Source organism: Charadrius vociferus, unplaced genomic scaffold (genome assembly GCF_000708025.1).
Source record: "Charadrius vociferus isolate BGI_N301 unplaced genomic scaffold, ASM70802v2 scaffold113, whole genome shotgun sequence".
In the NCBI taxonomy this organism is placed as follows: domain Eukaryota; kingdom Metazoa; phylum Chordata; class Aves; order Charadriiformes; family Charadriidae; genus Charadrius; species Charadrius vociferus.
Window position 1 is genome coordinate 671 of NW_009647755.1, and position 17,909 is coordinate 18,579.

A 17,909-nucleotide genomic window follows, 5' to 3' on the forward strand; every position below is an offset into this window, starting at 1 on the left:
TCTGCCATCCTTGTTCTTTTAAAAAAAGGAAATAAGAAAAAAGTTGATATCAAACTACTATTTGCTCTGGCTCATTTTGAAAAAAAAAAATTATCACAAACATTTAAGACTTTATACATTTAAAAGTCATAGGATAATTCGGGTTAGAAGGGATCTCAGGTGGTCATAGCCCATTTCCATTCTTGCACAAGTTTTCCATTTATTAGACTTGATGCATCGTATTTCTCTCTAAATTATCAGAATTTGTGACAGATCAAAACGCTTAGCAATAACATTGTGATTCATAGTGCCCTGTGCTCTAGTTTACTCTGTGTTTATTTTCCTCTTTGAACACAGCTGAACTGCTAACTAGCTCTGACACAAAATGAGGGCAAATTTACACAAGCTTTTTTTTTTTTTAAAGTAGGAATGTCTAGAAAAAGGCAAAATAACTAACCCTAAATATTAGGTTGGAATCCTCAATCAACAGGACAAGGACTGAGGCAGACACAGATACAGAGCTGATACCTACTGCTAAAGACAGTTAAACAAACACAGCATTAAAGTGTCAGCATGTCACCAGTCTGGGCAGCCTTGTATGCCTCAGAGCCAGTCACTGACATCTGCTGCCAGGTACCCTATACTGCTGCACGCCAAACTGCAGACAGCAGCAGCCGCCTGCTGGAGATCCACATGTCTGCCACAGGACCTTTGCACCTCCTGTGAGACCAGCTTCTTAAGTGAAGATTTCAGCTGTACAAATTCTACAACTTGAAAAACTGATAGTTTTTCAGAGGACGTGGGCAAAGCAACGATGTTAAACTCATCATGCCTAAACAAACTCTTGTTTCTTGAGAAGATAAAGCAATGACCTTCTTACAGCTTGTTTCACACAACAGTTCTGCCTAATTTATCATGCCTGAGAAAGAAAACCACACACACGTGCAGGGCTTTGAGGACATCATTCAGCTACTGGTCCAGAGATTACTGGAGCACAAAGGACATTTACACTACTGTGCTTGAAGCACCTAAACTGGAAGGCTGGTCTGTCACAAAACAGATTCAACCTCCCACAGGGCAACTGAACTCAAAAGCCTAACTTGAAGTGCCTTAAGCTACTGCCTTGGTGTGGATCTTTTCATTGAAAACAGCAACAATATGGAAAGCAGTTTTCTAATTTCATCAGCTAAACGCGCAGCTATAAAAACATCTTATCTGGTGTAAAAGCTGATTTTAAAGAGTTCCTACATCCAGGCTGTCATTCCTGCCCCATACCACCACCACTGAGTCAAGCTCCTAAAATTTACAGAAAACACTTTCCTGTGGTTTTGATACAAACCTCCAGCTGAACTAAACTTCCACCACCAACTGATTAGCACCTGTATGATGACCAGAGCTGACGTCCCCCCTCAGTAAACAGAGGTCAGTTCAGTTATCTAGTTCATGTGCCTACAACCAATTACTGAGCACAACAGCAGGCACTGCAGCATCATAACAGAAACAACTTAAAGTGACTTTCCCCGACATGTCCAGCTGTACTGTCAGTCTTGCATCACATTTGCAACAGCTTAAGTTTTATTGTCCCTGTTCCCAGCTATCTGGCACTATCCACTTGCATATTTGTCAACCTCCATAACTGTTCTTTAATTCAGATTAATGAAAAATGTTCCACCTGCTGCTCCCGCAAAGGGATAATTTTGGGAAGGCGAGTTGAAAAGCAGCTATGCCAACATGGAAACAACCACAGGCAACGGGGAAAAAGGAGGGCACCATGCTACCAGCAGCCATAGCAGAATAAGTCACCACAGCTTAAGATACCCACGTTCAGGCAGTATGAATACCCTCCATAACTTCATAGTCCAACTGCTGACACAGCAACACATGGGACACTTCTAAATCAAACTGCTGACTTTTCTTTCAGACAAGAACAGATATTCAAACAGTAAAAACCAGCAGTCTGTCTCCACACAGTTGAGACAGTAAGAAGAGGTAGAAGCTGATGCTACGACTAGTTTATCTCCCTGTTGCAGCCATCCTCTTGGATACAAGAGAGTTCATTAGGCTGGCAGGAGCAGTAGGACAAACATCACATCTCAGCTTTGGTTCTCATGGCTGTTGAGCTACTCTGAACTAAGATGTCACAAAGAAAATCTGGCTTTGTAATGTACAAAGGAAACATTTGTGGAATCCCAGTTTTCTGTTCTTCTAGTGATTAGCATTGGCTACCACAGACTGTTCCAGACACCCCTTTAAGCTGCCAAAGCAGAAACCCACCATCCAAGAGCATTAAAAGTTGCTGAGATTCACTCTCATCAGCTGTATCGCTCCAGACAGCTGACTGTTTTTTTATGAAAGCAAGAGAACATGTGAGGCTACTAGGCAGGTTTATAAACATGAAACATAAACACTGGAATCTCCCCAGGATGTCAAGTGGCATTAGTGTAATCTGGAAAAAACCAACAGCATCCACTCACTCTCCAGCTGGGCGGGTGAATTCATCGCTGGCACTTTGAAGAAATGTGCGATGACAATGCATACATGGCAGAGGAGCACACTAGACTTAAAAAGGCAAGTTAGTTTCTAGCCACTAGCTACTTTAAAAAGGAAAGTAAGTAGAGAGCTATTTATAACTTCAGAAATATTTTGCCAGCAAGCTTTCGTATTGACAAAGACATCTAAACTCAAATTAAAAGCATAATACAGAACACTTACTTGTATTTGTCTATGGGATGAAGTTGGGTGACAGGTCCTGCCGTCCCATGTATTTCTTGCTGTCGGCGAACGTTCCTGGGTGGCTTTGCCGCACTGGTCACATAAGCCATTTTTACTTGCCTGCCTAACACAGAAGCAAGGAGCAGAGGATATGTGACTTTGTTTACACTTTATGTTCAAAGCTCAGTCGATAATATGGTTGTGTGGCAATTTCTATGCTTAAACTGGGGAAAAAATAAGTAATTCAGAAAAGTAGAATCTGGGACCAAAGTAGTAACTGAACCGTAGCAAATCACATACAGACTGCATACAGTATTTCTTCATGTTAACTTTGGTATTTGTAATTACATTTGCAGTCTTTGCATTGTTATGTGGAATCCTCAGTCTAACTAGTAAGGTTTGTCTATCGTATGCTGCAAATATTATGTATTAATGTATCATATTAATGCTTGTATTTATTTTTTGAGCAACTTGTAAATTAAAAGGAAAAGTATTCTTTCTTGATGACTTCTCCTAGAGGTATAGCATTAGTGCTCAGTGCAAACAAATCACTAAAACCTACATATTAAGTGTCAAAAATAGCAGAAGAGACTGGGTTTGATAAGTAGAAAAGTTAAGCGCAGATTTTACCTTTTGGTTTCTCAGACTGAGCTGAAAGAATATTTTTTGTAAGCACCTTCAGTTTTTCCTCTCTCTGATTAAACAGTCTCAAGTACATTTCACGCCAAGACTCATATTCCAGGAGGCTCTCATTTTTAAAATCTCTTTGGCAGTGTTTCTTCCACAAGTGGTCCGACTCTTTTGTAAACATCTGATTTGAACACAAGGCATCTTAAATCAAAGATTTAAAAATAACATTTTCAAGACTACCCGTTAGCTGAGCCTGTAGACAAAGCCCAGTTCCCTGGTGGAGAAAGGTGCAGAATAAATCATAGAATCCCACTACACATGCTGTCACAGGTACCCCCAACATGGAGCGTGGCAATACCATGCAGATACTGACTTCAGTCTAGAAATCACATAGCTTCCAGTAGCAGAGCTCTGTATTTGAGTTAATGAGCCACACTTACAGGCTAGACTTCTGTTTCCAGCACAGGCTCAGGCCGCACCAGCTCTCAACTTTAGGCATGCAGAGAAATGGCCAATTTGCACTACGAAGTGCTACATGCTCAGAACCTCAATGTCTAAATGCATCATGGAGCTAAAGTCCTAACAGCGTAGATAAGAAATCTACCACATACATGAAATCTCATCCCAGATACTTCCTGATATGCTTTGCAGCCTTAAGAGTGTAACTTGAAAATGGTTCTATTGTGACTTCCCCAGCTATTTCAGTAGTAAATATTGTGGTCTTTTTTGTTTTTCTGCTTATTTTTAGAAGGAGAAATATTTTTCTACCCCCACTGGCTTTTACTTAGTCATCAGTAATAACTCTCCTTTAAATCCTAACACTCAGGAAAGGGAGGCTTGATAATGACAGCTGAGGTCAAGAAATAAATAGGCAAGACAGAAACCCAGTGTAACCCATGGAGACTCTTTATCAAAAAGGGTGCAAGGAAGGCAGAAACAGATGCCTCATGTCCTCTGTGGTTCCCTGAATTTAACAAGGCAGAATTTACCGGATTACATTCCTCTATTCGAAACAACTGCTCTGGTGTGCAACGTGTTAGCACAGGCTCAAGAATTTCAAAGGGCACACCTCCTACTTCATGTAGCGCTACAAAAGAGGACAGTATTTTCAGTATCTGATTTATTTTACCCAGTGAGTAAGACCACTCACCAAACAGTTTAAAAATAAAAATACAGTTAATTTTAGAAAGCACTAAGAGAACATGTGTTTTGAAATCAGGCTATGAAAATATTTATAAATCAGCAGTTCCATACTGACTGGCAGTTATATTTGAGGATGGAGAAAGCATCTTTGAATAGCTATTGCCCCATCTTTACCAATATGCATCACTCCCCTCTCTGCCTATGCAAGGGAATAAACAATTTCTTGATCGCTCATTCCAATTTATGTAAACAAACATCTTGGAGGGAAAATAAAGTCAGCAGGCTTTTTGGCTTATGATTTATAGGACATTATATTTAAAATAAAATTGGAACTTTAAAAAAAGGTAAGCTTTCAAAACAAAACTACATTTTAGCATGGCCGTAAATCCTTTAATTTTTTTTTTTTTTAAGTGCCTTTCAATGTGCTCTGAGTCACCTTTTGTAGGGAGGGGCAATATCTTTTAGTAGGCCAGTTGATGGCATGGAGGAAAAAAAGGAATCTGATACACTTTCAGGCACAGCCTACTACAAATCCCTTAAAGTACTCACAATCAATACTATTTTGAAGCACACGGATGCACTGTTCATACAGCGTAAGCATCTTTGAAAGAAAGACTGTTTTAGAGCCGGAGTAAACTTGCATTTTAGACTTCAGTCTCCGTCCTGTGAATTGAATAGTCTCACTGACTTGCTGGGGTGCTTCTACAACAGGTGCCGGGGAAGCTGCAAACAAAACATCAGGCAGGGTTTCCTTTACCTCATGACATTTTAGAATGCTTTAAACATTCAGCTTTGAGAGAAACACAGCTGATAGGACACACGTATATCCATTTTTCTTGAAATGCAAAGTTACTGCATTACAGTTTGGGGCCCTTATATGTATTATATGTTACAGAAGTCCATTCATCATCTAACACCAAGACAGCACGTACGTTGCAAGTGAGTTGCACCAACTCAGAGCAGCCTTACATTATTTAGCTCAGGTCTACATGAGCTGTATTCACATCTATATTACTCTGTTACCAGTCCACAGCACACCATTGACCTTCTCGAGTTATCCTAGCGAAGCCAGAAGCTGCAATAGCAGTGATGTTTCAAGACCAGAGTGATATGAAACCACTGAAACCTCATCAGAGCTGGTAGGAGAACCACTGGCACTTTGTGTTACCTACCTATAAAGGCGCTCGCAAGTTCCTATGCCAAAGCGTGACGTATTGCTTCCTGTATTTGTTTTACCTAAGATAATTTCTACTAAAGTTTTGCCTGCTATAAGGTATAGACAGGAGTAAAGATAAACAGAGCCTGTAAAACGACCACCTGATCTATGCCTTCTCTACATCTGTGATAACCTTCTACAGTATTTCTTTATTCAGCAAGACATAAGAAGGAAGCCTTTATAACTCCCTTCCACTTCAACATAATTTCTACAGATGAGAAAGTGAAGCTAAGGCATTTCTTTGCCACAGACAGACGAGCTAATATAGTATATTAGGAAAGGGGATAGCGACATCTCTACATAGAGCTGTAAAAAACTGCACTATTTCACATTTATCAGCCTTGCATACTACTTACCTTTAAAGTCTGCAGCATATGAGGGAGACGAGATTGAGATGCCTGTCAGAAATTTAGGCAGTGGAGTATTAAGGAGATCTTGGAGGGATGCCACCTTGGCCTGTGCAGAGTCAAGGAAACGTTGCTTCAACATTACAAATTTGGGCTTACTGAGGCTTAGAATAAACTAAAAAAAAAAAACACAACCCTCAAGCAAACCCTATAGTTAACTAGGATAACTAGAATTATTTCTTTTCTGCACTAAAATTTACTCACTGGATCACTTTTCAGCATACCCTTTCATACTCTACTTACCAAGACTACATCACAAAAGGAACCTAGTGGGATATCTGCAATCAGTGCATAAAAAGACATTAAAGAAAAGAGCAGATGTGTTCAGCTAAAAGGCTTTCAGATAAATCACTATTGAGGTCAGAGGCATGCAGTGAATGAGACAAAACTGCAAGAATACAAAACCACAATTAAATGTTTAAAGGCAAACTAAATGGCATCCCAAAAGACAAGAAACATCTTTATAACTGGTCCTATCAAGTCTCCTATATCATGCTGGATAGGCCATTTAGCCTAAACTTTTCACAGATAACCCCTTAAAAAGGGATTTAAAGATGCAGCAGCCTGGTAAGTACAGGTCCCTACAAACGCTCAGCATTACGTGCAAGATCTAAATTGGGTCTTAGGTGTCCTCCAATTGTAAGCCAGGCACTTACAGCCCAAAACTTGCATCTCCCTGAACTTCATTTTGTTATGTTTAATAACTCTTCACAATTGCTTGAATGTCCAAGATTTTTCCTCAAACAGTTTATGGTAGAGTATCATACATGAGCCTCTACATTAATATTTCTCCATTTGGGAGAGAAGATACTACATTCAGATTGTAGATCTTCCACAATAAATAAAGCCTGGAGCTTTGACAACACAGTAAAGATAAAAGACCGAAGAGACCTCAAATTCCCAGTGCACAAAAAGGGCTTCATTTAAAGGTCTAATTAATACACATGTTTAGATCTACCTTGGCTCAGAGGAGCTACTTAAACTTCTTTCACTTCAAGGGACTAGGATAATTCACATTGCAAACATGTATAAGCTATTTTTATATGCAATACTGTGGTTTACTTCAATGCATTAAAAGGAGAAAGTTTAGTTCCAATGCAGACCTTAACATTCCCTATTAAAGAACCACGGCATCTGACAAGATGACTGTGCTATACACAAACAGCTGCTATAGTCACAAGTCAGGCTGGTCAAGAACTGAAGAAGGAGACACGTTTCCAGAGGTAAGTACCTTTATGTTGCGGGTAAAAAGAGATTAGCTGATATGGATCAAAAACTATTGCCATATTGGAAATAATCCTAAAAATACAAAAGAAGTTGATTGTAAACTGCCAGTATGCGATAAACAATCTTTTTTTTTGCCCCTATTATTGCAATTATTGGCAATTGCAATGCAACCGGTATGTCAGAGCCATGCAATCTATTGCTTAAAATAAATACAGCTGATTTTCACCAAAAAGAAGAGTCCAAAGCACTTATTCGTCTGCAGTTTATTTGCTATTATCTCAACCATGCAGTGGCTTACCTTTTTATTGGGAGTTTCTGACTGATCACATTTTTTAACATCTTCCTCTCCCTCTTTTGCTTGTGAAAATTTTGAAGTCTTTTGTGGTAATGAGCTGTTCTGTTCACTGCACTTCTTTGTCTGTTTACCTGTAGAACAAGCCTTCCTCTTTCTTTTTTTGGTAACCTGATCATAATTAAGATATGATTCAAAAGACATCGTAGGGGGCTCAAATTCCTCATCACTAGATAATTCAGCTTTGCTTTTTATGACAAGTTTTTGGTTTGGTTTCTTCACATGCTTAGGGTTTCTCTGTTTGGAAGCATCCTTACTAGGTTTTTCCTTCAGGGGTGATAAGTTTTTATTGGCTACAGAGGAACACTGCTTTTCTGAAACTTTCTTACTGTCTGTGGAGGTTCTCTCTTTGAAGTCACTGTCTTTAGCTTGAGGATTGTTACCCTGGGAAGCATGCTTAGAACCACTGCTGCTACATTCTTTATTATCACATTCTTTTTGACACTCAGAATCTCCGTTTTGGTGGGTCTTTTCACTACAAGTACGCTGCTTATTCAACTTTTTAGAAATGGGAGCGCTACTGGAACTTCTGGAGGCCAGTAAAGATGCTTTGGACTTCTCCGAAGGCTTAATCTCCTTTGAAATAGAAGATTTTGTCTCATCTTTTTCTTTTCCAGTATTTTGTTTTCTTCCTCTGGGATCACTGCAACGGTTAAAAAAAATAATTAAAAAAAAAATATCACATCCCATGCTATATGTGATGCTAAATTCTTGAACAATCTTTTTACCTATATTAGTAAAACTAAAAGCATTAAATCACACCATGTGTCATAATTTTATAAGACCCAGAACTGTGCTCTGCTGAACATTATCCATACAGAATCCCAGAGAAGCAGTTCTTGGGTCCAGCAGTGCTAAATACTGCAACAAGAATTGACAAGACGACAAGTGGGGAGTAGGGACATAACCATCCATAGGAAAACATGCCTGACACAGTACTGCTTGCTTTTAACGTGTTAGATACGACTTTTTACAGTCTTCCCTGCATGCTTTATAACACAGACACAGTACTTGAAATAGTTAGGAGACAGAGAATTTACAACATGCTCTGTAGGTGATACAGATTACAACACATCAGTCTTTATGCTTTGCTTATCACGGGTTCTGGTATTTCACTTTCTCATTGTTTGAACAACAGATTTAAAATGTACTGTTGAGGCAATCTAAACCTTTGGCTTTCTTAGCTCAACTACCTCAAATTGTCAGAGGTCTGCAAAACATCTAAAGCACAGTTAGTCAGGCCATGGCAGTGTTGGCTGACTTAATTCGGAGAAGAAGTTGCATCTCTTCAGTGTGACACCTCCAATATTGGAAGCCTCTCTCAGTCCACAAGTACATTACAGGAAAGTCCTCTATACAACCAAAATCACTGGAGAGCTGCCTCATTTAACCACCACCTCTGGGAAGAAAGAGCAAGCTTCCCACTCCCCTGAAGAAGTGCAGGGCAGTGCCCATCATTGGCTCAGTCCTACTTGCACCAGCTGGGACTTAAGAACCTGTACCAGTTAAAAAAAAAAAAAAAAAAGAGGAAAAAAAAAGCAGCTGGAAGTCTGAGTGCTGGCTGGCTAACTGACTCATACTGGTTGCTCTGACTTGTTTTCTGGTGTTTTATACAAGACTGTCCTAGTTTCACAGAATCACAGAATGGTCAGGGTTGGAAGGGACCTCTGGAGATCATCTAGTCCAACCCCCCTGCCAGAGCAGGGTCACCTACAACAGGTGGCACAGGACAGTGTCCAGACAGGTTTTGAATGTCTCCAGAGTGGGAGACTCCACAACCTCTCTAGGCAGCCTGTTCCAGTGCTCCACTACCCTCAAAGTAAAGAAGTTCCTCCTCATGTTAAGATGGAACTTCCTATGTTCAAGTTTATGCCCATTACCCCTCGTCCTATCACTGGGCGCCACTGAAAAAAGACTGAAAAAATAGCCCTTTGCTGGACCCTCACCAGCAGATCCCTGTCTTTCTTGAACTAGGGAGCCCAGAACTGGACGCAGTACTCCAGATGCGGCCTCACCAGGGCAGAGTAGAGGGGGACGATGACCTCCCTCTTGATGCACCCCAGGATGCCATTCGCCTTCTTGGCCGCCAGGGCACATTGCCAGCTCATGGTCATCCTGTTGTCCACCAGGACTCCCAGGTCCCTTTCCACAGAGCTTCAGCTGGGATAGAGTTAATTTTCTTTCTACTGGTTGCTGCGTTTCAGATTGGGTATGACAGGAATGTCAATAATGCATATTGTTTTAGCTGTTGCCAGGTGATGTTTTTATTTTTCCAAGGACTTTTTTCAGCTTCCCACAGAAGCTGAGAAGGAGCACAGACAGAAAAATGGAATGGCTAATGGAATATTCTGTACTATAGACATCATGCTCAGTATATAAATGGGGTTAGCTGGACAGCAGGTACTTGCAATCACTGCTTGGGATGGTACCAATTTACTGGGTGACTTGTCCCCTTGTCTTGTCTATTCTTTTACCATTTTAATTATCGCTATTTTCCTTGTCTGATATTGTTCTATTAAGCTGTCTTTATCTCAGCCCACAAGGTTGGGGTTTTTTTCCCCTTTTTCCTTTCCCCTCCTTTTCTCCCTACCCTTCAGGGGGAAGGTGGAAAACCGCATGAGTGGCTGCGTGGTTCTTACTACCGGCTGAAATAAAACCACAACAAAGACTCATTTCTCTCATTCAATTTATGCATTTGTCCTAATGTATATTTGTCATTCCAAACACTTTCCTAAGCTTTCTAAGTTGCATTTTATGAAGTTACACTACAGTATAATTAACCTTTTTTCTAAAAGTTAGTTCACACTTACCTTTTATTTTCGGGAAGCGTAAGTTTTTTCCACTGTTTTATCAGTGTTTTAGCTACATTCCCAGCAGTGGCATGTTTCCTAAAACTGTTAACTGTCTTGCCTATGCCAGTTTCCTGTTGAAGATAGTGCAAGAAAGATGAGCAGAATAAATCACAACAAACATACTAAACAAAATCTTCTCTAAAACTGCTACAAACAGTATTAGCCTAGTAGTCAGAGCAGTCTTATGACAACTAAAGAAATAAATGCACTCTTTATACTGCAAGCACAACTGAAGGAAAGGTAGATATTTATAACCAAATATGGTGAACAAAATGTAGTCTTAATTCATAAAACTAAGAGATGTCATTTTCTTCCATCAAATCTATATATTCCAGGAATTTCACTTGGCTGGAATGCTTACACCCACAAAATGCATACTGCTCCACCAAATTAGATTAATCAATTCAAATTCCCTTTAGGCTTATGCAGGGACACTTTAGCACATAGAGAGCATATATGATGGATGTATTGTAATCTAAAATGCATCTCAACCAAGAGTAGTATGGAGTAGAAGGGTCAGAGGTGCAGAGTTTGCATGACTAAACTCAGTCTCTATTTCAGCCACGGGGGGGGGGGGGGGGAATAAAAGACATTTAAAACCTGTCATTTTCTTTTTTCCCCCAGTACAATTACTTTCACATTACCATTGTGCCTTCAAGTCTTGCTCTAGTGAGCTTTTGTGTTGTTTAACCACAACTATCTTGCAGACTTTGAGTGTATATAAAATCACAGGTTTTTTTGTTTTTTTTTTTTTAATCCTCTACTATCAGTAAACGTCTCCGATTCACAAACTCTCACTTTAAAGATGCATACAAAACCTGGAATTCACTAGGCTAGCAGCAACCTGTTAATGCTCTTGATAACTAGTGAAATGGTATTTTTGTGCAGTCTAAGCAAGAGCTATACATGTGCTACTCCAACATAATCAGCTCACACCTTCGAAAGGAATTCCTTAAAATCACTTTAAGGATATTTACCTTCTATATAATTTGAGCAATACTGGTTTGGTAGGTCACAGTATTGCAAATAGATGTAAGAAATTTGGTGGGATTCTTTCCTGAAGCTGTTTATGTTCTTCAAATGCATTAAAAATATGTGGAATCCTCAGTCATAAGACATGTCTTTCCTCTATTTGACTTGAAAGCTTCCATCAAAGTCTGTCATGTTATAAAACATGCAAGTTTGCTGGGAACACGAATTGTCTGCAGAAGCCCTTTGTCATTTTAAACAACTAACTGCAATGAGATTATTTTGTTTTCTAATAAAAATACATAAATATTGCTGTATTCCAGTAGACATCTACCTGTGTTTACACAGGCAAATGTCTTTGCCTCAACAGGCTAGCCAAATATCTTAATTACCATATTTTCCTCTTACTCTTCAAAGAACTCTTGCAAAAACCCACTTTTCTTCCCAAAATACAGACACATTGCTTATAATAACTTGAAGCTTCACAGTCCAGTATGAGAATTTCTAATAAAAATTTGATAGTATGCAGCTCGGATAAGGATACAAGTCACAAGTATCCTTACTTGGGATGCCTGCTCTTTAAATGCAAGAAACTAACATTGAGCTGCTACTAAAAGACAGAAGACCTAAAGAATGGTTCACCCATATTTGTCTTAAACATCGACTTGAAAGCAGTTTTACAGTGGGAAGAAGCTAACCCCAAGTAGCAAAGTGTTCTCTATATGCTCAGATTCCTGCTCAGTACTATCACTGTTAGCATAACACTGCATTTGTCAAGTTGTATGCCCAGCTTCCAGCTGGCTTTTGGAAAAGGCTCCGTGGTTCCTTGGACAGAGCTCTAAACGAATCTTGATTAAGAGTCAAAATTTAGCACGATGATTGCAGACTCCTGACATTTACACAGCAATTCACTATGGAAGAGTTTAATGTATTATTGGTCACTTACCATTAGAATATCCAGTGACATATCCAAATCCTGTAGTACCTTGAGTGTTTTTATAATCTGGAAGGAAACATTAGATTATTTTTTTTTTTTAATACAAATATTCATAAGTTCGATTTTGTTTTTCTCATCTTCATTCACATGTTTAATCCAAAAGCACTCAATAGCATTAAGAGGAATATCCAGTAACTCCAGGAAAATGTCAGCACTCCTTTACTGCACACCAGGGCAGTGCTTGAAGTCTGGGCTGTGAACCAGTACAGTTCTGCCAACCCCCAATTTCAATAACACTACAAAATCCAGTAGGTATGAATTTACCACTACAGAGATTACAAATATCAGTAATATAGCAGTACAGGCTACATATATGTGCCCACAGTCCTTGTATAGCAGTGACGCTCACTTGTCACAGAGCCAACAGAAAAGCTGCATTATGCAGAACCAGCACCATGCAAAAATCAGCAAGTCTCCCAGTCAGCAGCAGCACCACCAGTCCTTCATCAGCCAGGGCCAAGAAAGGATAACAGGGCTGGTGGGAGCCCAGTTTGCAAAAAAATATGGTTTTGAAAACTTAGCTGCAATTTGTACATTAACAAAACAAGGTCAAGCTAGAACAGCTGTTTTGTTTTACACTGACAAAGCATACACCTGTTACAAAACTCAACATTTCCATCAAAGCAGGAGAGAATTTTTTCAAACACAAAATGCTCACCTTCCTATGAGAAGTGTTTCAATAACACAAAAGTCTCATTTATAAGCAGAATATAAACTTCTTTGGCAATATAATACAATTCTTTGGCAATGGGTCTACAACATCCCCGAGTCTTGCAGCTCATCACACACAAGCAATCTGCCTTATCTTTCACAAACTTCCAGAAAGCTATGCTATGTAGATGACAGAATTAATGTGCAACTGAAGTAACAGCATTTCATAGTGTTTTCACAAAGCCTGGAATACTAGTCAAGTTTTTCAGATCGTTGCCACTTCTAAATGCAATGGCAGGAACCTGCAGGAATACAAAACAGACTACCCAGAAACTTTTTAACTATAAAAACAGCTATGCTAACTTAAATAATTGATGGACTGTCATTTACTGTATTAGATATTGCTTCTGACATGGTGGTGCAGGAGGTGGAAGAGGTAGTAAAATAACCGAGTAGCAAACTCAAAGAAACAATTCACCAATTGCACTGCAGGGATATTTTTCTTCACTGTTGTTTTAAGTTTCATTATTTCTATAATGCATTAATAGTGGAATCCCACGACACTGTATTTCATTGTGTACAGTGGGCTCTACCTACATGCCTGGCGTGCAGTTTTTCCTTTAAATCATCCACCCTACAACAGCATTTCTGAGACCTAGAGAAGTACAGGAGAAATGCTTCACAGCCTGGAAAAACACGAGAAAAGCTTTAACAGTAAAGCATACACCTAATACCAGAGGTAACAAATCAATTCTCTCCCAAGAAGTCCAGCTAACTACCAAATGGCAGGACACCTACAAAAAAGGCTTCCTGACCGAAATTTCAGAACCCATACAAAAGCCATGTGAAGTTCTGCTTATCTCCTATTTCAGAGGAAGACACTTCCTAAGCCAGCAAGTTGTGTTAAGAATATCTGCAATGAAGTTAAAAATAATTTTGCATTTCAAGAGAACTGCTCTTCCTTCTGAGAACAACAGAAGCTCAACATTTAATTATTTCCAGACACTTCACAGGTATAGACCACATATTTCATGAGCTGAAGACTTTTTCTAAATAATCCCATCAGGGAAAAATTGTGTTACAAAGATGCTTAAGTAGGGGAAAAAAAAATAGTAATTGCTCACAATGCTAATGACAAGCATTAGAAACTATGTTATCAGTGTCATGTTAGTTCATTTATTTTATTTAATTAAAAATATATCCCCATTCATTTAATTTATTTTGCAATGAAAAAGGAAGTAACTTGATGCTGACAGGTTATATTGTGCTATATAGGATGACCAGATACTCAAGCAGTGCAAAACACTGGGAATAATTCCATAGGCCACAGGCAAACCCGTATGTGGAAGAATACTAAAAGATGTTTTCATTCAGCTACAAAGAAAATGGGGGGGTGAGCATTTTCTCTTGATGGGTTTTGGACTAAGTTAATTTATAAAGCCGAGTTCATTTTGGAAAAACACATTCAGGAAGCAGGCAATTACTATTCATACAACTTCAAACCAACAGGCTATATTACAAAAGTACCTAGATGACAAGCATGTCCAAAAGCAGTCAAGACATTTTAATGACAGCCAAAGCTTTCAAAGTTTCGTAAACCAAAGACCACACTGTTCATTTTGCTTTCTTGAAACGTGTGTCACATTGGGCAAATTAAGACAAACAAGAGGGTTTCATTAAAAAGAAAATAGAAAGCACTGATCAAACACTCTGACAAGTCTCTTAAGAAAAGCGATCCTGATCTCTCAAAAGCAGCGAACAGCTCAGGCTCCAGTGAGATCAACTGCTATGTATGTACAGGACTGTAACTGTGCAATGTAAATGGCAGCACCCAGCCTGCTGGCAGGAATCACCCATCTCTGAGCCCTTGGCATTTGGAACCAAACTTAGTTACAGACAGGATCAGGAAAGAAGCAAATTTAATTTGTGGCAAACATCAGTAACAGCAGCATTTATCCTATTTGCTGGAGAGTTCCAGTTTCTCTATCTAAGACTAGGAGGGGCTGTTTGCTATTTAAAGCACAAATACCAAGCTCCAATATCTATCAGACTTTGGTGAAAGCCACAGAAAGGTATACTGTGAAGCCTAAGACACAGTAAAGCCTGTCATTGAAACTAAAGAAACACAAACTTTGGCATCATGATATTTATACGGGGCACCATTACAATTATTACATAAATAAGGCAAAAAAATGGAAGTCTTTATTTATCTTTATTTATCTGAAGTCTGTTCTGACCAGGCCTTCAAAAACAAAACAAAAATTGATTGTTGAGGTGCCTCACTCTAACCATATACTTTACCATAGCATTTGCAGCCCATCTGGCTCTTCTTATGTCACTGAACTGTACCGAGTAATTCCCCCCCCAAGTCCTTCAATATACATACAATACATACAATACCCTCTACGGGTTTATTTTACCTTGTATACCACTATCAGCTACACCCTTATGGAAAAATGTGGTTGTAGAGACGGATACGACACTGAATATCAAGTTGCAGCAATCATATATTTTATTTTAGAAGTAGTGCTCTTTTATATCCTTTTACCTGGTTGCTTATCTGTGCATATATTTTAACATTCTCCTTTTGCCCAATCCACTCTCACATCACACTCCATTCAGCCAATACAATTGTTGATCACGCACTGTTCATGCTCTGGGAAAAGCCAGGATGTTTGCCACCCCTTATCTTGTTTGCTCAGATCTTCTCAGGATTCTCCTGTCTCTTCAAGGGTACATGGGTATCTGTTCAGGGTCAGTGTTAAACTTGCATTTTGATCCCTCGGACCAGCCGAGGTCTCCCACAGAAAAAATCTATTGACTTTAAATGAGATCGCAAAGTTTATAGAAAAATTATGAAGAACATGAAAGTTACCTCTATATACAATTCCTGAACTAATCTATATAGTTCCTAAATACTGATTTCTAAAGAATATTCCAAAGCCTTTAGGATTGTTGGTTTTTTTTCCAATAAATGACATTCCAAGCAAGCCCAAGACACCTGTCTTCATGCAACAAACAGAAAACAGAAGCAGAGCCTTATGGACAAACTAAGAGCTGGCACACACACACTGGTGTGAGAAAAAAGCAAAGGTGAAGACAGGAGCAAAAGCAACCAAATATGAAGGGGAGGAGGGAAAGCAGGTGGGCATTTGGAAAGCAAAGGGCAATGGTAATGGACAATGGGTAAGAAGCACGTTGAGCAAACAAAAATTTCCAGGGTAAAAACTGAAAGCAAGTGATGATAACAACAGATCTCAGGGGCACCAAGTTTGGTCTCTTCCCACTGCACAAGTGTTGCTTCATCATCCCTTATACAAGTGTTGTACCATCTCCTCATTTTTTCTAGCTGAGCCTGGGCCCTCAGAAAGGATGGGACCCATTAAGAGGTCCCCAGGTCACCTGTGGTCAACAGACCAATTCAACATTTCACCACACTAACTCTTTCCTGCTTTTTCCCCTTCCCCACTAGCTGCATCTCTCTCTCAAAAGGATCCCTACTATTATTTAGCTTATTCTCTTCTATAACGCAGCCCATGAAATTTCACCAAGCCCGTAACTTCTGGCTGAGCTAGACACCTCATTTGAAAGAGCACCAAGACTCTGAAGACAGCACATTAGAAAAACCCAACACATTCCCAAGCTAGTCATTCCTATGCCCCCAGGAAAGGGGAAAAAAAAACAAAAAAAAAAACTATTTGCCTAAAAGAAATTTGTCTGGTTTTGTTTTCAGCTACTGAATCTAATTATCTCTTCTTTCTGCTAATTAAAGGAGTCTTCTTTCAAGCTTCTTATACAACACAGCAATGCAAACACTAATCACACACTTTACCTTGGTTCTTTAGTTTCAGTAAGTTACACTAGCCAAAGTTATAGCCATTCTCTGGCTGTCTTATTATCTTTCCAGCTTGGCAGTGTTGTTTTTAAAAACAGTCCCCAGAACAGGACATAATATTCCTGTAATTGTCCCTCTAATAGTATATAGCGGTAATAACATAACCCTGCTAAGCTACCCAAAGATAGCATTTATTCCATAAGCCACTGCATTGTACTGCAATTTCATGCTCAACTGGTAATACATCAGAGCTCCGAATCATTTTCTGAGTCAATGCTTTCCAAAATACAGTCTCCTGAGTGACCTATATTCACAGCTCCTAGCTGTGACTTTCCACTGAGCCATGTTAAAATGCGTGTTGCTCAAATGAACATAGCCTAACACATGATCAAAGTTGGTTTCTAGAAGAGTCTCTCTTCATTTGACACAAACTACTTCAGTATTTGTAATATTCCCCTACAACGCTTGCTGTCTTCTAAGTTAAGAGAAATTTGAGTAGCATCATGTCAGAACAGATGCATAATCACTTCCCGCCCCCAAAAAAGCCACCACAAACTCACAACCAAAATCAGGAATCAACTGTTTTCTGATGAGGTCTGGAACTTATTTTTGGTGAGTGCAATTGAAACCCATTTTATATATTGCGTCAGGTCCATAGTATTGCTACTGTAATCAGAATCATACAGAAGCATGTCTTAAGAGACTTGCACATATTTATGAGCATCAGCTGAATATAATCTGAGATAAATTTGGCAGTACATATCTACATAAAGTCTCATCTAGTGGCATGATCATGGCACCATCCTTTAATTCTACAACAACTACATCTTATATGCAATATCATGCAGCTGCTCAACACATTTCTTCATGATCAATGTCAACGAAAACCATTTCATTTACCTGTATAAACAACAGCACAGTTTTTTTTCCTGTCCTGCT

General features: G+C 39.2%; 1 protein-coding gene across 1 annotated transcript in view; it reads right to left on the reverse strand.

The window, feature by feature from the left end:
* Nucleotides 1-17,909, reverse strand: part of LOC104283906 (transcription elongation factor B polypeptide 3-like) — a 19,586-nt gene that overhangs the window by 299 nt on the left and 1,378 nt on the right. The window contains exons 2-9 of the mRNA XM_009882148.1: nt 12,434-12,490; nt 10,477-10,589; nt 7,613-8,309; nt 6,037-6,136; nt 5,014-5,187; nt 4,311-4,408; nt 3,322-3,502; nt 2,692-2,815 (exon numbers count right to left, since the gene is read on the reverse strand). Coding sequence (XP_009880450.1) covers nt 2,692-2,815; nt 3,322-3,502; nt 4,311-4,408; nt 5,014-5,187; nt 6,037-6,136; nt 7,613-8,309; nt 10,477-10,589; nt 12,434-12,490 — 1,544 coding nt within the window. The remainder of the gene's footprint in view (nt 1-2,691; nt 2,816-3,321; nt 3,503-4,310; nt 4,409-5,013; nt 5,188-6,036; nt 6,137-7,612; nt 8,310-10,476; nt 10,590-12,433; nt 12,491-17,909) is intronic.